This window comes from Gekko japonicus, unplaced genomic scaffold (genome assembly GCF_001447785.1).
Source record: "Gekko japonicus isolate JY-2015 unplaced genomic scaffold, Gekko_japonicus_V1.1 scaffold2025, whole genome shotgun sequence".
Taxonomy (NCBI): domain Eukaryota; kingdom Metazoa; phylum Chordata; class Lepidosauria; order Squamata; family Gekkonidae; genus Gekko; species Gekko japonicus.
The window spans coordinates 170075-193555 of NW_015172065.1; the positions used below are offsets into that span (position 1 = coordinate 170075).

General features: G+C 44.7%; 1 protein-coding gene across 1 annotated transcript; it reads left to right on the forward strand.

Annotated features, from left to right (window-relative positions):
• The first annotated feature begins 2610 nt into the window (after nt 1–2610).
• LOC107118469 (pituitary homeobox 2-like) lies at nt 2611–16115 on the forward strand. The gene is made up of 3 exons (XM_015420818.1): nt 2611–3088; nt 11888–12102; nt 14763–16115. The coding sequence occupies exons 1-3, from the start codon at nt 3001–3003 to the stop codon at nt 15270–15272; spliced, it is 813 nt and encodes a 270-aa protein (XP_015276304.1). The 5' UTR covers nt 2611–3000; the 3' UTR covers nt 15273–16115.
• Nucleotides 16116–23481: the final 7366 nt, after the last annotated feature.

Sequence of the window (23481 nt, forward strand, 5' to 3'; positions counted from 1 at the left end):
TACATGACTCCGAAAAAAATTGCAGCCTGACAGAGAACACTGGTGTTAATGGCACCTCGTCTAGGGCTGGAACCTCAGTCCCGGAACCCTCCCCCCCCCAGCCACAGAACCTCCATCTTCCCCGGATTTAGTCTCAGCCTGCTCTTCCTTAACCATCCCGCCACAGCCTCAAATCCCTCAGCCAGATGTTGCAGAGCGGTAGCCAGGTGGTCATCCAAGAGCAGATATAGCTGGGTGTCATCTGCATATTGATGACACCCAAGCCTGAAACTCTGGGCCAGCTGGGCGAGCGGGTGCATATAGATGTTAAACAACATCGGGGAGAGGACTGCCCCCATGTGAACTTAGAGGACAGCTCTCCCCCCAGTGCAACTCTCTGTCCCCGACCATGGAGAAATGAGGAAAGCCATTGCAAAGCTACCCCACGAATCCCCACGTCGGCAAGGTGGTTGGTCAAAAGGTTGTAAACAACCATGTTGAACACTGCTGTGAGGCTGAATAACAACAACAGCACTGACCTGCCCCGATCCAGTTGCCTATGGAGATTAGGGCGACCAACACTGTCTCCGTCCCATGACCCTGGCAGAAGCCAGACTGAAATGGGTCAAGTGCTGATGTGTCATCCAGGAAACTCTGGAGCTGTTCGGCTACCACTCTCTCAATCACCTTACCTAGGAATGGCAGGTTCGAAACTGGGCAGTAGTTGGCTGGATCATATGGATAAAGTGATAGTTTCTTTATGAGCAGTATAATCACAGCCCTCCTTAAGACCCTCCAGAAAGACCCCTGTTTCCAGGGATAGACTGATAATGTCCTCTCCGTTTCCAGGGATAGACTGATAATGTCCTCTAATGGGCCCCGTATCCTCTCATTGCCAGTTTTCACCAGCCATGAGGGACACAGATCCAGGGGGCATGAGGTTGGTTGAACAGATGTAACAGTTATACAGTGTAGCTCTTTGCAGAGTAATGTAAGCACAAAATGTCAGATCGTTTTGAAACTAAAAAAATAAATAAAATGGAGTTGTTCAGGAGGGCATTCTTATAATATGGAATAAAGTTATCATCAGCATCTGTGAAACCAAAGCAGTTTTCTTTACATTATTCCTTGTATACGACACTGTTGATTGCATTGTTGTCACATGATTTGCATGCATTTACTGTCATATTGTATGTACGATATTGTTTAGTGCCTTGTTCTCTACCTAATTTTGTTTGCTGTTAGTTATGTTCCTGTTGCATGGTTTAAAATTATGTAATCTTCCTGGAGTCTCAAGTGAGAAAGGTGAAAAAAGGAAAGGAAGGAAATATAAAACCGAAACTGAAGACATACTGCAGCTGTGAGTTCCTAATGATAACTCCATTTAGAAGTGCCAAAGGGACTCACTGAGATTGAGACAATGGCCCATGCAGGCCAGGGGCTCCTGCCTTCCTAGGGAATCATTATGTGCCCCATCAAGCAGCTGCACATACAAGCATTCTTTACTGTCCTCTTTACTGAGTGAAGACAACAGTGGGCAAGTAGAGAGTAATAAAGGACAAGTGCCAGCAGCTGGAATCACACATACGTTGGCTTCACTTCCATTGGGAATGCACATCCCCAAGACCTGCTTCCTGAGTTCGTTTATCTGGAGGTGCCAGGGATTGATCCTGTGACTTACTATGTGCAAGGCCACTGAATTAGACCAAAGGGTTGGAGCATCTGCTCCATGAAAGAAGGCTAAGACATTTGTGGTGTTTGAGTTTAGAATCAAAACTCTGTGTGTGTGTGTGTGTGTGTGTGTGTGTGTGTGTGTGTGTGTGAGAGAGAGAGAGAGAGAGAGAGAGAGAGAGAGAGAGAGAGAGAGAGATTGCTTTTGAAAAGATAAATGCTCAGCAGAATGGAGGCATTTTTCTCCCTTCAGTGAATATGTATTCACTGTGTGCATAATCAATTTACGGAACTCACTACAAGATATGGCACTAGCCACTAGCATATAGAGTTTTAAAATAACAGCTTAAGTGAGAGATGAGATTCATGGGCCATGATAGCTCAGTGGGGCCCCACGTTAAGGACAGAATATATTTGTCTAGATACCAGGGAAAAATAATAGAAGTCTCTTGCTTTCTTGCCCCACTTTATTAGCATCCCCAGAGAAATCTGGCTGCTGTGGTGAGAAACAAGCTGCTGGACTCCATCACCTTGTCCTGATCCAGCAAGGCTGGCCTTATATTCTTGCGTGAAGGGGTTCGAAGGGCAAGCCACAAAGATGAATAAAACTCCAACTGCAAAACTGTAAATACAGCGACAAATGGTGCCAGAACGATGCATATTTTTGTCTACTCTTCCGGCAAGCATTCTGAACAAAACAGTGGCCTCCCAGCTGCCATCTTCTCATCCATCCCCACATCTAGCTTCCCCAGTCTGCTATGGAGACCATGGCTGATTGGCACCTGGTTAGACTGTACTCAGCTGTCCCTCCCTGATATTTGACACATACACACATACACACACACCCCTCCTCCCCGCCAAGCCAAGAGCACTGCAGCCCTGGGAAAGAGAAATAAACATGTGAGGGAAGGAAGAAAGAAGGACAGGGAGCAGGGAAAGGTTCTGAGAAGTTGCAAACGGCTGTGGAGAGAGTCCAGAAGCCAGACCTTGGTGTGGACCTGGTAGAGGAAAGCTGAGCTCTCCAAGAATGGCTAGTATGAGTTCATGAAGGATATCTTGGGAAGGGATTGGGGATTTCCTATTTCATAACCTGGAAGGAACTGTGCAGATCACAGCCTGTGTGTGAAGGGATTCCATAGCTTGGACAATCCATCCTTCTGGGAGACTTGTACTCATTGCATTGGCACCATTTTGTTCCTGAGTCCTCTTCTGTCAGCTCATCAAAACAGAGACCTCAGGCCTTGTTGGCCAGCAAGGTCTTTTAAGAACTTGTGGCGTGGGAGGTATAAAGCCATTCTACTCTCATACAGTAGACTTTAAGAAAGGACCTGTCTTTGGACTGCTGGGAATATGTCAGCCTTGCTGCAAGCCACGGATGGGAACTCCGAAGGGATACAGCCAAGAGCTCTGGCAGGGACACCCAGTACTGAGAGTGGAGGTAAGGCATGAAGGAGAAGCGTGTTCTGAAATACCATGTGGCCTGGGAACTTTGTGAACCTGACCCTGAGGATGGGTGTGTCTAAAGATGTGTTCTCAAGTCCATTCGTGTAAATGAGTTACAGCATAATATACCACGGGCTGAATTTTTTTCAAAATTGTTTGAGAAAGGTACTGTTTCCCATGGCGTGTGTACACATTTGTCCTTCAGTCATTACCCAGCAAAAAGGTTTGAGTGGTTTTTGAAACCATGGGTAACCTTGCAAAATCTGTTAACCAGTAGTGAAAATTAGAAGCGTGAATATACTGCAAGTCAAAAATAAAGAGTCTAGTATTCATTCTGCCATAACTTTTTGTCAGCCAGAGCTAACTTTCATTTATTTATTTATTTTATTGTTTGTTTATTAAAATATTTATATCTCACCTTTCCTTGTGCCTCAAAGTAACTTAAAAGTTACAAATAAAACATAATTAAAAACCAATATACTAAACACCCCCAGATATCTCCTTCTCAGTGATCCCTCACTTAACTCTCTAAAGAAAATGAGCATCAAGTGAGTGTCTGCCTCCAGCCATAGCCAATTCCTCTTAGAAATAAACACTCATAAAGGTTATTTTCTGATCCATGGTAGCAAGTACAGATTGTAAAAAAATGAACCATGGTGCCTTTAAAGTAAAATTAAAAAAGAGGTGCTGGAACTCTCAAGAGGGAAATTAAGTTTTCAATCTGTATACTGAAAACTCATGAACTTTTAAAGATTTTTAAAAGGATTTTGTCGAAGAGGTTCTGGAACTCCGTTCCAGTGCATTCCCCAAGAAAAAAAGCCCTGGATTAAGTAATCATGTGGAATCAAAGAGGGTGAAACCTGTGAATCTAAAGGACAGACTACGAGATATTTTTTAACAAGTTGAGTCCAGGTTCCTGCATGTACAGCTCTGAAGTGGGACAAATAACTCCCCTAGGGGTCGTTTCAGTGCAGGAAAGTGGAGGAGGGATAAGGCAGGGACCCCCCCTCCCATACTATGTTCCTGATCCAGGTCAGGGGCCCATAGACTTTTAAAATGACATTCTCCACAGCTGCTCTGGAGGGGAGTGAGTCCCTGGACCCGACTAATTTTAAAAGTCTGTTGTAGTTTGGGCCTAAGGGAAGATAATAAAGAAGCACAGATAAGAAGGAGCAAAAGGCTATGAGCGGAATCCTCCAGACCGGTTTGTGCTGCCAGAGGCAAGTACATTTTCTAACGGAACAGATCCACAGCATCTGACCTTATGCTACAAGAAAGTTTTGCATAGGTTGACCATAGGAGAGCATTGGGTGGGCACAATTGTTGATGTGATCTACGTCACTGGGGTCAATATGACTTCTGGAATGGAGCTGGTATAATTGTTCTGTAATAAATGAGCCTAGATTTGGGAGGTGGTGCAAGGTACTTTTTTAACCGTCCAATTGATTCCTGCCATTCTCTAATGATGACAGTAGGGGGCAAAAATTGTGTCTTCAAGAGATTCTCTGCACACATGCACATAGTAACTTTATTTAAAAAAAGAAGAAGCAAGCCCCTTCCAAGCTTACAGTTTAAAATTTAGTCATATAAGAACATAAAAGAAGCCATGCTGGATCAGGCCAATGGTCCACACAGTCCAATACTCTGAGTCACACAGTGGCTAAAAACCAGGTGCCATCAGGAGGTCCACCAGCAGGGCCAGAACTCCAGAAGCCCTCCCATTGTTGCCCCCCAAGCACCAAGAATACAGAACATCACTGCCCCAGACTTAGTGTTCCATCCATACATTGTGGCTAATAGCCACTCATGGACCTCTGCTCCATGTTTATCCAGTCCCCTCTTAAAGCTGTCTATACTTGTAACCACCATCACTTCCTATGTCAGTGAATTCCATGTGTTAATTACTGTTTGGGTGAAGAAGTACTTCCTTTTCTCTGTTCTAAGCTTACTGCTCATCAATTGCATTGAGTGCCCACAAGTTCTTATGTTGTGAGAAAGGGAGAAAAGTACTTCTTTCTCTGCTTTCTCTATCCCATGCATAATTTTGTAAACCTCTATCATATCACCCCTCAGCTGTCGTTTCTCTAAACTAAAGAGCCCGAACCTTGTTAACCTTTCTTTATAGGAAAAGTGTTCCATCCCCTTAACCATTTTAGATGCCCTTTTCTGCACCTTTTCCAGTGCTATGATATCTTTTTTGAGATTCAGTGACCAGAACTGTACACAGTATTCCAAATGAGGCAGCACCGTCGATTTATACAGGGGCATTATGATACTGGCTGATTTTCCATTCCCTTCTTAATAATCCCCAGCATAGCATTTGCCTTTTTTTTTTATTGCCGTCGCACATTGGGTTGACATTTTCAGTGAGTTATCTAAGACTCCAAAATCTTTCTCCTGGTCAGTCTTCCACCGGTTTGGACCCCATCAACATGTATTTATAGTTAGAATTTTTTGCTCTAATGGACATTACTTTGCACTTGCCCCCACCACGTTGAACCTCATTTGCTACTTTGACACCCAATCACCCAGCCTGACATATTCCTCTGGAGTGCCTCACAATCCTCCCTTGTTCTCACCACCCCGAACAACTTAGTGTCATCCGCAAACTTAGCCACTTCACTGCTTACTCCCAACTCCAAACCATTAATGAAACAGGTAAAAAGCACCAGACCCAGTACCGAGCCCTACGATACCCCACTGCTTACCACCCTCGACTGTGAAAACTGCCCATGTATATTCACTCTCTGTTACCTGTTAATCACCCAGTTTTTAATCCACAAGAGGACTTATCCCCTTATCTCAACTGCTGAGTTCACTTAGGAGCCTTTGATGAGGAACTTCATCTAAAGCTTTCTGGAAGTCTAGGTAAACAACATCTAATGGGTCACCCTTGTCCACATGTTTGTTCATCTCATCAAAGAAGCCTAACAGATTAGTGAGACAAGATCTTCCCTTATAGAATCCATACTGATTCTTCCTCAATAGTTTTTGTTCATAATGTGCCTACTAATTCTATCTTTAATAATGGATTCCACCAACTTATCCGGTATTGACCTTAGACTGACCGGTCTGTAATTTCCCGCATCTCTTCTGGAACCTTTTTTTTTTTTTTAATGGGGTTATATTAGCTACCTTCCAAGTCCTCAGGAATGGAGGCAGATTTTAATGATAGATTGCATATTTTTGTCAGGAGATCTACAAGTTCTCATTTGAGTTCTTTCAGAACTCTTGGATGTATACCATCTGGGCCTGGTGATTCGTCAGTTTTTAATTTGTCCATCAGTTGTAGGCAGGGGTCATTTAGTAGAACAAGAGGTGCAGGAGTTCATTAGCATAACTCATTCGCATAACTTATTTGCATATGCCACACCCCGACATCACCAGAAGTGTGTCAGAAGGCAACACCCACCACTCAGGCTCCACTGGACTGTTTTGGATTGCTAGCTATTGGAAGGAGGGGGAACATCCAGATCTGTCCTCGCAGAGGAGGGAGAGCTTGTACCTGAATAAAACTTGGTCTTAAAGGTGCCACTGGACTGTTTGGGGCTGGGGGGCCAGGGGGAGCTTTGCAACTTACCTGGCTGCTTCTTGCTCTGACTGAGGGCTGCTGGGAGCAGGGGGTGGGGCTTGTTGCATGTGCCCGCCCCCTGAGCTCTTTACTGCCGGAGCTCCGCTCCTGTGCACTCGTGCAGGAAATGACCCCTGGTTGTAGGACCTCCTCTCTTGTCACCTCAATCTGACTCAGGTATTCCAACACCCCTCCTAAAATTGGTGGTTCTGAAATGGGTGAGCACCTCCCATCTTCCACAGGGAAAACAGAGGCAAAAATGCATTCAGCTTCTCTGCCCTTTCCCTATCATCCTTTAGTAATCCTTTTACCCCTTGGTCATCCAAAGGCCCCATTGCCTTCCTGGGTGGTTTTCTGTCACTAATGTATTTGAAGAAATATTTATTGATGGTCTTTATGTTTTATGTAGAAGTGAACTTGTGCACTTTGGGAGTTTTAGAGGTCAGAGAAACTTTGCATACGACATATAACTGCTCTCTTTCAGCCTATGCTAATTAAGGTCTACTATTGGTTCTGACCCCCCCCCCCGGGCAAGTTTGGACATCAACAAGGCCTTTTTCTGTGGGGCACCAGTATTGTAGAACAGCCTTGCTGAGGATGTGAGGCAGGCCCCTACTTGGAGGGCTTTCCAGTGCCACTGCAAGGGTGAATAATTGAAAGGGGCTTTTGGGATATTGTTAGATTAAGATTTGTTTTTAATTACTTTTGGCTTGTTTCATATTTGTTATTTATTTGTCCCCTGCTTTGTGTCTTTGGGGAGAGAGACAAGATAGATATTTTTTTTTTAGAACACAATTTTATTTTTCATGAAAATATTGACATGTCATCAGTTCCATTAATGTTTCAATTTTTACCCCCAATATCCCCACTTTACTCTCCCCCTCCCCGTGGCTTCCCGCAATGCTTCCCCCCTCGTCACTCCAGTACACCTTAAGATAACATCATATTCTAGTTTCAATATTGTTCTAAATATAATAGATTGTGCTTTACATCCCAGTTCTTTTCTAGGTAAATTTTAAAGTATCTCCATTCCTCATAGAATTCCTGATCTTCTTTGTTATTCAATTTTTTCGTAATTTTGTCCATCTCAGCCATAAACAAAGTTTTTTGTATCCATTCTTCTAACTCTGGAATTCTTTCTTGTTTCCAACATTGTGCATAGAGTATTCTCGCCGTTGTAATCAGGTACCAGAATAAAGTTCTTTTTGTAATATTCAATTCTTCCATTTTAAGTCCTAAGAGCAGAATTTCTGGTGCTTTTTTAAAGGAACATTTCAAAATTTTTTGCATTTCGCTGTGAACTCTAGTCCAAAAGTCCACAGCTTTTTCACATGTCCAAGTTAGATTTTTTTTTTAAATGAATGAATACTCTAGGACAAATCATGAAGAAAAAGTGAATAGACAAAATGTATCCCCTTCTTCCATATTGCTAGAATTCAGGGTCACACCAAGACACTGACTGGCAATAAATTCAGGACAGTCCCAAGAAAATCCTTCACACTGTGCACAATTCATAGAGAGAATCCACTCTCACTAGACGTGGGGATGGCTTGTCGAAGAATTGGACAAAATGGCAGGTGGATTGGTAGCTGTTAATCATGACAACTAAATAGAACCTCCATGTACAGAAGCAGTATGTCTCTGCATACTAGATGGGCAGGTTGTTGCCGTCAAGCCATACCTGTGAACTGCTGAACTAGGTGGATCCTTGGTCTCATTTATCCAGGCAGGTCTTACCATAGCTATGTTAAACAGAGGATCCAGCTGTTTACATTTAAGGTCTAATGAAAATATACTACGCTTGCTGTCAGGGAGGAAGATGGATAGATCTGTCAGCAGCCCAGGAACTGCCTCTTCTTTAGGCTGAAACCCAACTGCCATGTGCCATCGCTCTCCAGTCTGTGAGGGCATCTGAAGTTCCAGAGGCTCAGAACAGTGTGTCCTGGTATAGTAGACTGTTTTGCAATGTACCTCTTCGCTGTGTGAACTGATACATGTAAATATTCAGGATTAGCTGAGATTAAATGAAAGATCTTTTAAACTCCTGATTATGTCAGCTTCCGGCTACACTCATAAACACATCCAACATTTCGGGTATACTAAGCAATGGTTGTACTTTGTGCGCAAGGCCTGTGGAAAATACAGAACAGCTGGAAATTGTTCAATATATTATATTTCTACTGGGGGGTGTAGCCTTGGCAGTGTTCTGTTGCTGCTGCTGTCACCACTCCATTCTGTGAAACTGTGGCATAACTGTGCAACTGAGAGCATATGGGTACAAATTAAAGATTGGATTAATTGAAAGAGTTACATTTTAAAGGAGAAATTGCTGGGATGACATGATGAATACTGAACAATCTTAAATGAAAGGCTTATCCTTATAGCTGCTAAAACAGACATAAATTACACTTTGAAAAATGACAATTTATATTATGAATCTCAAAATGATTATTAATCCAAATTGATATCTTACTGTTTCCTTTTGTAATCTTTGATGTTTACTTTGCAACATGAGTTTGGTTCAAGTGAAGTAAGGGAAAGGCAACCAGTTTTTGCAGACCCAAACACATATACACTGTCCAAATAAATGCATTGGCCTTAAAGCTGGGAAAGTTCAGCCAAGTGATTTTCTGTTAATCGTTATGAGAAGATGACATAAAATGATTAGGCATTAATTGACATTCAAAAATCAAATTAAATCCAATTTTGTATATAAAAATGTTAGTAAAACTGCTTTCGTCCCTTTGTAAAATCTGTATTTTCCAACAGTTTTTGGATAGAACCATTTTCTCTTATCACAACTGAGACGCCACATGTTACTGTTATTCACATGAGTGACAGACTCCTGCAGCTGCACATCTGAAAACAGAGGAGTGGGGAGAATTGGCTTGAAGGATGAAAAATGTATAACTAACAGTGCCATCCTATGCAGAGTTATACCCTTCTAAGTTAATTGAAGTCAGTGGTCTTAGAAGGATGTAACTCTGCTTAGAATTGCACTGTAAATACCACATAAAATTCAGTTTGGAATGCTTAACATTCATCGTTCATTTTATTGCATATCATCAGGAAAATAAAAGGTAAGTACCTCTCTGGAACAGCACCATGGAGGACATAACATTACTAAATGCACATTACTAAATCACATGTGAGTTGCAGGTTCTCCTCTGTTCCTGCACTCAGATCAGAACCACAGTGCACACGGAGAAGAGGCTTTAGCCCTCCTCCCTGTGCCATTTCCCCAACCCGAAGAGTCTCAGGGCACTATTTTGGAAAACCCATATGTTCCCTAGTATACATGCGGGTTTCCCCAAAAGGCTCAATACCACTCTCCTGGGACTATTTCAGCCTGGGGCAGGAAGCCGGGGCAGGAAGCTTGTTGGATATTACCCCCGTCAGTGTCCATGTATCCAACCAGTCTCGGGTTGTCACAGGCTGAGATCTTAAGTTTTAAGTCAGCTGTTTTTATGAAGTATCTAGTCAGTCTCCTTACAGCATTCCAATCAGAATGATTTGGTGAATCACTGTTTCTGCATAGGATTCCAACAGCTGCAGAGATATCAGGTCTTTACACTGTGCTTAGCTAAAGAAGTTTGCCAATTGCTTCTCTGTATTGCTGGTTGCTCTCTAGCAACATTCCACCTTCAAGCTTGAGGTATGCTGGCTCAAGAGGACTACTGACTCCATGCTTTAGGCCCAGGGACTCTGCAAGGTCCATAGTCTTGTGTCTTTGGTTCAGGAGAAAATTCCCATTCTCAGTTCTTTCAATTTGTATTCCAAAGTAGTGGTTCAATGCTCCCAACTGTTTGACTTCCACCTCTTTGTTCAGGTTATCTGCAATTTCCTGAACATCTTTTTTGGTTTAGCAGCATAATGACAGTCCATTCTTACACGCCAATACATACTGATACAGTCCATCTTTAAGCTTGGCAAGTAGGCAGGTGTCTGCCTTTCCCTGTGGAATGCCTTGGCTTTGCAGAAATATAATTAATTTCTCAGTCTATGCTATGGCAGCTTGTTCCTCAGGCAAATCTCCACTGAAAAGGGCTGTCCCAATGTCCAGGTGCTGAACATGCGTTCTTCTTGCTGCTGCTATACTTAGTAATGTCCTGAAGGTGGCGTATTTGACAACAGGTGTAGGCTGTTCAATCATTTATTTGCAGTTCAAGGGTTCACACTCAGGATGCACATTTACATGCAAGGTATACTTTTCAGGTAGTACTCCCTTATTGCTCCTCTGTGACCTTCTCATAGGAGTCTCCTTCTTCTCTGGCCTAGCTTGCCCTGCCTCCCCTTCTGTTTGTGGGGCATCTTGTTGACCTGCCTGTGGACAGGTGGTCTCTGCAGGCAGCCAAATGGCCATATCTGTAAAAGAGACTCCAACCTCAGCTTCTGGAATGATTTGAACCACCTTCAAGCTTGGAGCACATTGCTTTCATCAATATGCACATTCTTTAACTCAAAATGCTTTTGGATTCATAACTCCATATCCTTTTCCACCTCTAGCATACCCAACAAGGACCCCCACTTCAGCTCTGGTGTCCAGTTCCCCCCATCTTTCCTTGGGTATATGAGCAATAACTTTGGACTCAAATGCCTTCAAATGTCTTAGGCCTGGCAGTCTCTGTTTAAAGCACAGTTCAAATGGTGTTTTTCCTGTTGCTTTGGAAGGCATTCTGTTGTATAGATAAGTTGCTGTAGTTACAGCTTCTGCTCAACAGTGGTCAGGCAGGCCACAGTGTGTTGAATGCTCCTGTTAAGACGCTCAGCAGAGCCATTTTGCTGAGGAGAGTATACCACACTTGTATTATGCTGTGCCCCCCCCAGCATCTCTGATCTTACATCTCACACTGTCTTATGGAATCTGATCTTAGAACAAAGGGAGCAGGAAGAAACCCCCCCAAAAAAATGCCTATATGAAAAGTATCAGGTAACATCACCCAACTATGAACTGAGCAATGACCAGGCTAAAGGGCACTGCATTATTGAATAGGATTTCCCCTTCTAGCGTGGGAACTTCTACTCAACATCTCATAGGTTCTAAGTTAACTAACTACAATTAGCATAGACAAACAAACAGGTTAACTCTTTCATGACACCAGGAAGTGAACTTGCAAATACCCCAACAAAACTAAAGGCTCATCTTCACATACAACACATTTGCTCAGGAATTGAGAACCCAGCCTATGTCCGTCCAACTTGCTTATTTCTATTTCCCTCCAGGAGAGACCGGTGAGATTTCTCAGTGCAAATCTTCTGACTCCAGCTGCGAGGATGAAGTGAACCTGGGTAAAAAGAAACCACGTCGGCAGAGGACTCATTTCACCAGCCAGCAGCTACAGGAACTGGAGGCCACTTTCCAACGGAATCGCTATCCAGACATGAGCACCAGGGAGGAGATTGCAGGCTGGACCAACCTGACAGAGCCCAGGATCAGGGTGAGGATCTGTGCCTGCACAGGAGGTTTACCAGGAAGGCAGTCCCTGAACTTCATTCTACCATGTTTACACTTTCAAAAGTTGAATAAGGAACTGAAGTGGCTTGAAAGACAGTTAGCCTGGCAAAGACCAGGTGTTCTCGGCTCACTTTTCTTTCTCTGCAGGAGCAGGTACTATAAAGAATACCCATGCTGCTGGACTCTGGTTAGGGATGCCAGCCTTCAAGTGGGACCTGGGGATCCCCTGGAATTACAGTCCATTTGCAGACTACAGAGATCGGCTCCCCTGGAGAAAATTGATTCTTTGTAGGGTGGCATTGTAACCCAATAAGGTTCCTGGCTTCCCCAGCCTCCACCCCCCAAATCTCCAGGAGTTTCCCAACCTGGATCTGACAACCCTACTGCCCCATGCTCTGCCGGCAGCCAGAGGACCTGGCAACCCTAACTCTGGGGGGATGGAATTCACCGTTCTATCAGGAAACACTCTGACCTCATTAATAATAATAATAATAATAATAATAATAATAATAATAATAATAATAATAATTATTAGAAGGAAACACTCTGACCTGTGATCGACCCAAGATTGCCAGGAAGGCAGTGTGCTAAAATGGGTCCTTCCAGGCACCTTGCTTTCTATCAAATGGGATGTAGAATTTACATAGCCAACCCATGTTTCAAACTGCTAGACTGCAACGAGGAATTTGCCTTGCCAGATTTATTCCACCATTATCTAATACAGCTAGGGGCCAAAACAGATGTGCCGGTGTTCATGGGTCTGCCCCATGGATGCCAACACCATTTTAGAGCTAAATTTAAAAATGCCACAAGGGCAAGGAAAGATTGCCTGGTCCCACCGCACTGCGAGCCTGGTCAGTATCAGGCCCTTGCAGCATTTTTAAATAGCCGAGTGCAGGTCTCAAATGGTGTCAGTGTTCATGGGTTGGACCCAGGGCTATTTTTGGGCAGGAACGCACAGGAATGGAGTTCCGGCTGGCTTCAGAGTTGGCCATGCCCACTACAGCCAAAACCTCTGCGTGCGTGGCTACAGAGGGAAGGCCTGGAGAGTGACCCCCCCCGCGACTGGGCTGGGGGGGCTCCGGAAGGATCGGGGAGGCATTTAAATGCCTCCCCATGCCTTCCCTGGCCTGTCCAAGGGTTGGCTTGCCCGGGCTCCCCATAGCCGCGGGGCACCTGGGTGAGCCAAAGGAAGGCAGTTTAAACTGCCTCCCCTCCCTTCCAAGGGCTGGCTTGCCTGGGCTCCCTGCAGCCAGGTGGTGCCCGGCCAAGTCAAGGGAAGGCATGGGGGTGTGGCCTTATATGCTAGTGAGCTCCACGGTCAGGGGTGTGGCCTGATATACTAATGCATTTCTGCTGTTCGGGGTGGCCTATTATGCTAATGAGTTCCTGCTGGGTTTTTTTCTACAAAATAAGCCCTGGTTGGACCCATGGACACCATAACATCTAGTTTGGCCCTAGGTTTCTTTTTTTGCAGCCACCAACAGGTTGTTAGGGCTTTAGTTGTCTGGTAATCTGTAAAGTGTTCATGGAAATTTCCAGAACAACCAATTTCAACTGTAATTTAAATAAACAAGGCACACAAAGAAATACATCCTAGGTGGGCCTTAATTCACTGGGCTGGCTATTCTAGTCCCCAAGTTCTGAGCCAAAGGCCAAAAGTCCTTTAACTTGCACCTCCAACCATGCTCAGACAAGTACTTGAAAATACAGGAGAAACCAAAGTCAGCCCATGCGGTACCTAGTAAAGAAAACAACTTTGAATAATTAAATACTTAAATTAGCTGAGGCATAGGAGAAAGAGGTTAAACACCCTCTCCTCCAGTGATCCTTGATCTTCAGTGCACCTGTTTGGAACTGCTAAACAGTTTTTACAACACCTGAAGGGAGAACATAATCTTTAGAGGCAATGGCCATCCTTCAAGCAATCACTGAACAGTTATAACTGCTGCAATATAAACAGTACAGAACACTACAGTTTATTTAGATACATACAGGGGTCATTTCGGGGGGGATCCCGGGGGATCGCAGTTCCCCCGGGTGAGATTCGGAGGGGCTGGGCACACGGTGAAGCCCCGCCCCCTGCTTCCGGTCAGGGTAAAATGGCAATTTGACGCACCCTGTAAGTGCTCACGGTGGACGGGTGTTCCTTACAGCAGTTTGGACTGTATTTTGGTCCAACACGGCTTCCCCCAGGCAGGGGGAATGACTGGCAGGCATCAAGACCCAAGAGAGAGTTGAGATTGGTGTGATCAAGTCTCGGAGGAGGCTTGTATTACACTTTGATCCCCTCTCCCGAAGCGGGCGAGCGCATTCAGGGTGTGTGGCCTCATGACATACTTCCGGTGATGTCAGGGGGTGTGGCATATGCTAATGAGTTATGCTAATGACTTCCCCTAGCTCTTTTTCTACGAAACGACCCCTGGATACATATACCCATTTTTTCCTCCTGAATGGAACCAAAAGTGGCTCACAACACCCTCCATTTTATCCTCATAACCTCATGTGGTAGGTTAAGCTAAGAGGGATGCCTGGCCCAGCATCATTCAGTGAGCTTTTATGGCAGAGTGGGGATTTGAACCTGGTCTCCCAAGACCTTGGTCCAATGCTCTAGCAACTCCATACTTTTCTCTCTCTTTCTAGGTTTGGTTTAAAAACCGTAGAGCCAAGTGGCGGAAAAAGGAGCGGCATCAGCAGACAGAACTATGCAAAGGGGCTTTTGGCTCGCCACTCAATGCCTTGTCTGGAAATTCTTACGAGGACCTCTACCCAAGCTACACCTACAATAACTGGACCCCAAAAGGGCTGCATACCACCACCCCCATCCATGGCAAGGGGTTCCAGATCTTCAACTCTATGAATCTCAATTCCTTTCCAAGCCCCACAGTCTTCTCTGCAGCTGCAGCGGCATCCATGTCTGGCATGCCATCTCTGGAAACCTTTAATAACATGACAAGTTCTCCTGGGCCTCCCGTTTCAACATATGGACCAGGTGCTCCTTCACCGTACATGTACAGGGACCCCTGCAACCCAAACCTAGCTGGTCTGAGACTCAGAGCAAAGCAGACACAGCCTCCCCTAGGCTATGGGATCCCACAAAGTCCAATTATAAGCCCCAGCTCCAGCCACTATAATCTGGACAGGCCAGTGTGATATTGTGGCCAGAAGCATGGAGGGATGAATGGATTTTTGTCTCCTTAGAACTCATTGCAGACAGATCTCGAAGATACATTTGCCACTGCAAACCCTGTGTGGAGAGTGAATGGGATTCACCAGGTGTGGACAGAAGACCTCCTTTGGCCTGCTCTGTTTTGAGGATTCATAACTTTCCTCTAAATTGCCTTGACATAGACACCTTTCAGTGAGCTGGTGCTTTCTCTAAGGCCTCAGAATCTGGGCATGGCTGAAGCCCACAAAAAGCCAATGTAATCTGGATTTAATTCAAATTACATTTGTTTGAGATGTCCTAAGTGTTTCTCTTGATTTAGCTCGGGGCCATTAAAGATGGTGGGATGGGAGGTCCGGTGCCAATTGTCTGAAGACTAAAGTAAGCCCATTCATTATGACCAAAAGAAACAAGCAGAACGACGAGGAGGAAACAACGAAGGACTGCAAAGAGCAGTGAGAGAAGGGAGCAGGTGTGACAAAGAAAAATCAAGGGCATTCCTGTCAGTTTTATCACACTATTGAGTTACATGGGATTAGGGCAATCATTTCTAAAATATGTGCCACCAGAGAGCTGTTGGTGTGCTGTGAGAAATAATGAAAAAAAATAACATTTCTTGTGATCCCAAAGTAGAGGCTGCCCGCTGCATCTCTGCTTGATATACTGCTCTGGCTTCTCTTCCTTCCAAATGCCTGTTGAGAACAGCTAACTCTGCTGTTTCTCTGCACTGGGTTTGATTGGATCAGCTAGTCACCCCTGATGCAGAAACAGAGAATCACCAGCCCTCATAGGAGACATACTCAGGTCCCTGCCACACGGCAGGGAAAACACCGGCCAAAGTGTGGCAAATTAGAGCCGCACCAAAATAGAGACGCCGCAGCGGGATCCCACGGATCCCCTTAGCCGCGGCGCTGTTGCTCCCCGGCACGATCAGATGCCGGGGAGGAAGACACAGTCGGGAGGGGGAGGCTGCTGAACTGTGCATGCCTGAGCATGCGCAGTTTGGGCTGGAGCCGGGGATGCGCCGGCGAAAGGACGCGCCGGCGATCCCACGGCCAGCTTTGATGCGGCCGTCTGGGATGAACCACCATGGTAGGTGGTTCATTTTTGCAGCGGGGTTTTGGGTGGAAGGGGTGGATCGGGGACGCAAGCACAACGCTTCCCAGATGTTGCGGTGGGATCGCGCCCGTTTGCTGCGCCCCCGATCCGTCCCTCTACCAGCCCAAAACCTCTCGTGTGACCGGGGCCTCAGACTCATGAGAAACCCAAGTCGAGGGCTGCTCCTATATTCTTATGCATTCTAAAAGAAAAGCTGTTCAGCTGTAAGAAAGAAAAAAGCAGTGTCTCCCATTTACATTCAGACAGAAGTGCTCCATAGCTGCCAGAAGCTTGGTCAATATTGGCCTAAGATAGACAGCTGCAATTAAAATAAAAGGTTTCCCCCCTCCCTGCAGTGAGCCTTCCCTCTTCCTTATGCTTATCTAGTTATCAGTCTACTCTTGCAAGAACAGTAGTAAGGAAGGCTGTACTTCTTTTGCTTTCCACCCCTGGGCAACAGTTAGTTTTACAGGTGGGCTGCTTCAAAGAGTGAGGAAGGTGGGCCAGCTTTCCTTCCTCTCAGGCTCCCAAACTGGACTGCTAGCAAGTCCTGTGACCATCACTGGCCTTCTACCCACCCACTCCTCTTGCCTCTGCCTTGTACATTGGGAGTGTTGGGGCGGAGCTGAGGTACCTCAGAGGGCTGAACCTGACTGGAAACTTTAGTTGTTGGATCTAATTATTCTATGGAAATGTAGAGGACTGTGATACAACCACCACAGGCATTTGGGGGATACCACCACCCATGACAAGTAACCCTCCTTCTTGGCCAGAGCAGTTTTAAAACTAGTGTTATCATATCAACCTCCAGATGTGGCCTGGCGATCTCCTGAAACTACAGCTGATCTCCAGACCACACAGGGCTCAGTTCCCCTGAAGGGAGTGATGGCAGCTTCAGAGGGCGGACTCTGGGGCATCACACCCACGTTGCACTCCCTCCATTTCTCAAATGCGCCCCCCCCCCCAGGAACAACCACCAGAGTCGCCTTGGTGGCCCTGATGAGGCCAGAAAGGCAGGGTATACATTTTGTAAATAAATAAATAAAATACAATAAATACCTTTCGAGGCATTTCCTAAACTGGACCTAGCAGACCTCTCCTGATGTATATATTTAGTACACTTATGGTTTAGTACATGTATATTTATATGGCCCAAAGAGGGGGGAAAGAGCATGAAGTCATGAATGAGGCCAGACCAGAAGCTGAAAGTATTATGGAGGCTCTCCGGTAAGGTGCTTGTGAGCCCCCTTCACTGAACAGCGGGGTAGGGCACACCAGCCTCTTTCCTGCAGAGGCTCACCTTCCTCCTCTGTTGGTTGGTTGGGTCCTTCAGAAACCTGAGGACCCCAGCACTTGTCGTGCTCCATGCCATGATCCGGACTTGTATCCACGATGACTTTGAAATCTTTTCCAATTTAACATTACTAACTTCAGTTCTGGCTACAAAGATGGAGCAGAGAAGGCAGCCCCCCGGTGGATTGCAGAGATGATGATGGCCCTCTAGCAACTTCTCCATTAATTTGCATGGGAAACAGAAAACCCTGTGCACACATGAAGCTAACTATCCACTGGTTTACATCACCAGGTGGATATGTGCAGACTGCCCAGAAGTAAAGGCTTTTCTTATCAAAGGTTCAACGCTAAGCAGAGTTATATCCTTCTAATGGATTTAGGAGGGTATAAACTGTATTTACTATAATGACACTGTCAGAACTGCAGATCCATTTTGAGTGGGGTGGTGCTATCATAGGAAAGGCATGGATACAGTTTTGAGAAACAGCCTAAACAAATGCTAGAAAAATTATAACAATGGAAACATATGCGAGCCTTTTCAATGTTTTACCAACTTGAGATGAAGAAAGTCCACTTTTAAACTAGACGTTTGATTATCTTTTCTGTGCGATTGCCTTGTGAGTGTTTCTGACATCCTTTCAATAAACCATTTTTTTCTATTTTACTACCTGTAGATTTGAACCCTCTAGTTTTACCAGTTCTGAACCATTAAAACAATAAAGTGTTGCAATTCTAGTCTAAATGACTAGTGTACAAAAAGTCACTACTAATAGTAAAAATGTCAGGGCTTTATATCCATTAAGACCTTCCAAAAACACTTTCTGAATGGATTCATTTGTTGATGAGCCCTTGTATGTTGCAGAAGATTATGGGATTTGTTCAAGGGTACTTACTTGCTACATGGAGAAAAGTACCCTCACTTGAACAGAGGTCAAATTCACATAGAAACTGTAAAACACAAGAAGGCTGAAATGTGATTGTAAATTAACCTTCCTGTATGGTCATCAGTTAGTCCACAAAGCTGATCCAAACCAGGGCTATTTTTGGGCAGGAACACACAGGAACAGAGTTCCGGCTGGCTCCTGAGTTGGCCACGCCCAGCAGGAACTCATTGGTATAATAGGCCACACCCAATAGCAGAAACTCATTAGGATTGGCTACATTAGGGGTGTGTGGCCTAACATGCAAAGGAGTTCCTGCTACAAAAAAAGCCCTGGGTTTTGACAACAAACAAGGTAAACAGAATAAGAAGGGAAAGGTGGGTGTGGCTGGATGACCACACTTCTGGTAACATGAGGGTGTGGCCTAATGTGCTAATGAGCTGTGTGGTCAGGGGTGTGGCCCAATATGCTAATGAGTTTTGCTATTGGGTGTGGCCTATTATGCTAATGAGTTCCTGCTGGGCTTTTAGTACAAAAAGAGCCCTGCCAAAAACATTTAGCTACTTTCCTGTTCTTCTCCCTTGGTCATTAACAGTAGGGAAAAGAGGTGGAAAACACCATTAGTACATGAATTTGGTCTCAGTGTGATATAAAACACAACCAATATTCTGCAGTTAAGGAACTGCTGATAAGCCTCAGGGGAACGGGGGTTCTGGAAACAAAGCTTGAAAACTACTGCATTAAGACATTAAAAGTAATTTCAAGATCACTCAAGCTATGTTCACCCACCCAGTATCTTTAAAAAGGTCCTCACATTAATACAAAATTATCTTTCCTCCTTGGGTCCATTCTAATATGACCACAGCTCAGGAGTCTCCAGCCTTAAAGAATTTGTGTGAACACTTCTGGAAGTTTGGAAAACAGGTAGCAGATATCACCACAAAATAGTCACCATGGAGGCTGGCACCCAAAAATGTCGGCAAGTTCAAGCCAAGCATTCTCCTATGATGAAACAGCTGTTTCCAAATTGTTGCTCCTTGTAGACACAAAGGGGATACTTCCTGGACTCCATTGAAGTACAAGTACTTCCTGCTAAGAAGGAGGAAAGCCGTGGTTGGCTTTTGGTGCCAGGAAACATATTGATGGGCACCACACTGGAGGATCACTGCTATAGATGATCAAACCAACTGTGTTGTGTGCACTAAAAACCATTGAAGTTTGGTAAGGGTTCTGTAAATGGTATGTCTGTACAGGCCCTAGTGCAGCAGCAAAATTTAACCCCCTCAATGCAGTCTAGTTTTTCCTTTACCTTACTTCAGCTATTGGGAGGGCTCTTCTCTAGCTCTAGTCTAGTGTCTTCCCTTCCCTAGATAAAGTTGTCCTTTAAGAGTGTCTGGAAGAAAACTTATGTCCTCTTTGCCCTATGCATTTGAAATAGCTGGAAAGGACAGCTGGGAAATTTAGAACAGGAGATACGTCTTTACACAGTGGGTTGCCAGATTGTAGAATTCACACCCGTGGGAGAAGCGCTTGGGTATTCTGCCTTGGAAATGTTGTACCTGTTGCAGATGTCCTTGGAATAATGAAACAGTGATTTTGAGAGCTGAATCAGGAGATTTCAGTGGGAGTCTTTCCTCCAAGACACAGAACTCCCCCCTCCCCCCAATTCAGGCCTAAGAGAGTGAATGAATTGAGTCTTAGCCAAGACAAGACAGAAGCGCTAATTAAGGTGACACAGGAATAGAAATATAACTTGCTGTCAGTGTGGCACAGCCCCGCTGCTCGTGGGCTTCTTGCTGTTGCTGGACATAAAAATGGTGGAGGAAACTGGGGTCCCTTTTATAAGTTTAGACTCAATCATCAGCTGCGGCCATTCCTAGAGAACCTAGACCGATGTTGGTATGAATCCAGCCTAAACTACTATCAAACTCTGCATGTAGGATAGCCTTGGAGATGACCCAGAAATTCTAATTGGTACAAAATGCAGCAAGGAGAGTCTTGACTGAGGTCTGCCATAATAAATATATACCACCAGTACTTCACTAGTTACCCAGAAGAAGAAGAAGAGATTGGATTTATACCCCGCCCTTCACTACCCAAGGGAGTCTCAGAGCGGCTTACAAATTCCTCTCCCTTCCCCTCCCCACAACAGACACCCTGTGAGGTAGGTGGGGCTGAGAGAACTTTGACACAAACTGCTCTTTTTCAAAGACAGCTGTGCCAGAGCTTGTGACTGACCCAAGGTCACATCAGCAGGTGCAAGTGGAGGAGTGGGGAATCAAACCCGGTTCTCCCAGGTTAGAGTCCGCACACTTAACCACTACACCAAACTGGCTCTCCGAGTACTTTACCCAGTAAAGTACTCGGTACTTTACTAGTTACCCATGACCTGAATAGCCCAGGCTAGCCCAGTCTCATCAGATCTCGGAAGCTATGCAGGGTTGGCCCTAGTATTTGGATGGGAGACCTCCAAGGAATACCAGGGTTGGGATGTAGAAGCAGGCAATGGCAAATGACCTCTGAACGTCTCTTGCCTTGAAAACCCTACAGGGTCTCCATAAGTCAGCTGTGACTTGACAGCGCTCTCCACCACCACTTTACTAGTTACACTTGCTCTTGGTCTGTTTCCAGGACTGAGTCTTTAACTTGGAAAGCTCTATAAACAGTTGGAATCTGGGGTATCCAAAGGGCCATTTCCACTCATATCAGTATGCCCAAATACCTTCTCTCTCCCCAATTTTCTCTCTTGAAGTTAACATGCTTCACAGATTTGGGATTTGGGAGTATTTTGCATTTTAGAATTGGATCCTATATGTGCATTCTGACTGTTAGAATGTATTTTAGTCCACTCAAATAAACTACTTCTATCTTCCAACACTGACAAATTTCCTTACATGCTCCAGAGCCCCATCATGTTGACATAAATCCCTAAAATAACAGTGTTGTAGTCTAAGTTTTAGGATTGATTGTTCAGAGTTCAGAAAGAAATACACAAATAAGTGACCACAAAACAGAAAATGTACACATATCTTATTTAGTTGTATAATCTGAGGGCCAAATCTGGGTCTTTTGGCTACAGAATTAGGATGAATTTTGTCTGGACAAACTTCAAGTCAGAGGCTTTGAAGACAGAGTAGGCATACTGCATAGCCTAGGTCTTGGGCTCTATCTCTGGTGCCTTAGCTGCTTGTGAATCCAGACCTTCCAAAGCTATGGAGGGTGTTTCCAAAAATACTGCCACCACATATGAACCTTAAGCCTTCTGGAACACAGTCTTTGGCAGAATGCCGCAGATCTATTTTAGTCCCACTACAGAGAAAGATTTTTTTTTAAAAAAAAAGCCACCTTGACCCCCTCTGCCTAGTTGGATTGTGTCAATGTCACATGTCCTCAAAGAACCCTCTTAGTCTTCTGCTTTATTAAAGCTGCAATCATGTGCAAACTTAACCCCATTGAACACAGTGGCAAGTTACTTCTGAGCTATTTCTGTGGTTGGTCACACAACTGGCTGGTACCATTAGAGGACCAAAGGTCATTTCTCCTTGTTCATGGGCTCCAGTAATCTTCCACATCTCAAAGTGCAGGATGAACCCGTGCACCACCTTAGGTCAGCCCAGCAGGCTTTGAGTTGCACTCCTATCTTGACAAGTGTGTACATTGTCTACAATATTGCATGCCCTTTTGGCAGTTGCTCTTCTCCTTTGAAATAGTCTCTAACAGCAGACTTGGAGTGCCCCATCTGTGGCTATCTTTTTCTTGAAAAATCAGGCCTGCCTACTTGGATTCTTTTGGATTATACTTGGTCTTTCAGCTGAGCTTCTGATAATAAATTGTGGTTGTTTTGCTGTTTTGTGCTTTATGATGGCACGGTTTTAATCAGTGATATTTTAAGCTGGTTTGAACTGATGAAAGGGTAGAAAATACATTAATCCAGTACATATACAGTCTTTGAGTTAAAGGGTTCAACTCACAGTTACACAGGTCTTTATAGCACACAGCCTCTATCCATCAAAAAGGGGACAATCCAGATGTGTATCAAAGGTAGTGGAGTGTAGTACACTAGTAAAAGACTGAGCAGTAGGTGTGTGCATTTTTTGTGGGGGGAGTTGGTAAATTTCAGATTTGTAATTTAGGCAGCATGAATACCAATTTCTAATACTAATACTAATTTCTGGACTAAGGGGTCTATTGTTTCCTGGGGGGAGGACAGAGGAGTTTTCAGGGGGTCTGGAGCTGGTGTTTTTAGAGCAAATGGCACCAGATTTGCTGGGAACCAAGATCCCATCCCCCTAAAGCTATCCCTCCCAAGTTTTTTGGGGGGATTGGAAAAAGGAGTGCGACTTAACATCCCCCAAACAAGACGTCCTTCCTCTCTCATAAAGGCTCCAAAAGTTTTAAGAAGATTGGACAACAGGTTCTGATTTTCCAGACATCTGAAACAAAGTCCCAGGTTCAATCTGTTATCCCTCCCAAGTTTTTGGGGGGATTGGAAAAAGGAGTGCGACTTAACATCCCCCAAACAAGGCACCCCCAGCCATTCTGGATCTCCTGTGGGGGGAAATGGGGTCTGGTAGTGTGAGGTTGTAGAGAAAATATCACCAAAATTGCAGGGTATCACGTCCTTCCTCTCTCATAAAGGCTCCAAAAGTTTTAAGAAGATTGGACAACAGGTTCTGATTTTCCAGACATCTGAAACAAAGTCCCAGGTTCAATCCCTGTTATTTCCAGTGAGGATAAAGTAATAGGTGATGTGACCCTGAGTCTGAGACCCTAGAGAGCTGCTGTCAGTCTGAGTAGATTTGACCGTAATGGACCAATGGTCTGACAGAGTCATATGGTCGTGGGGGGGGGGTGCGTCCCCACAACCATCCTAAAACAGGCTGTAGCCCACAAAAGCTTATGCTTCAGTAAATATATTAATCTC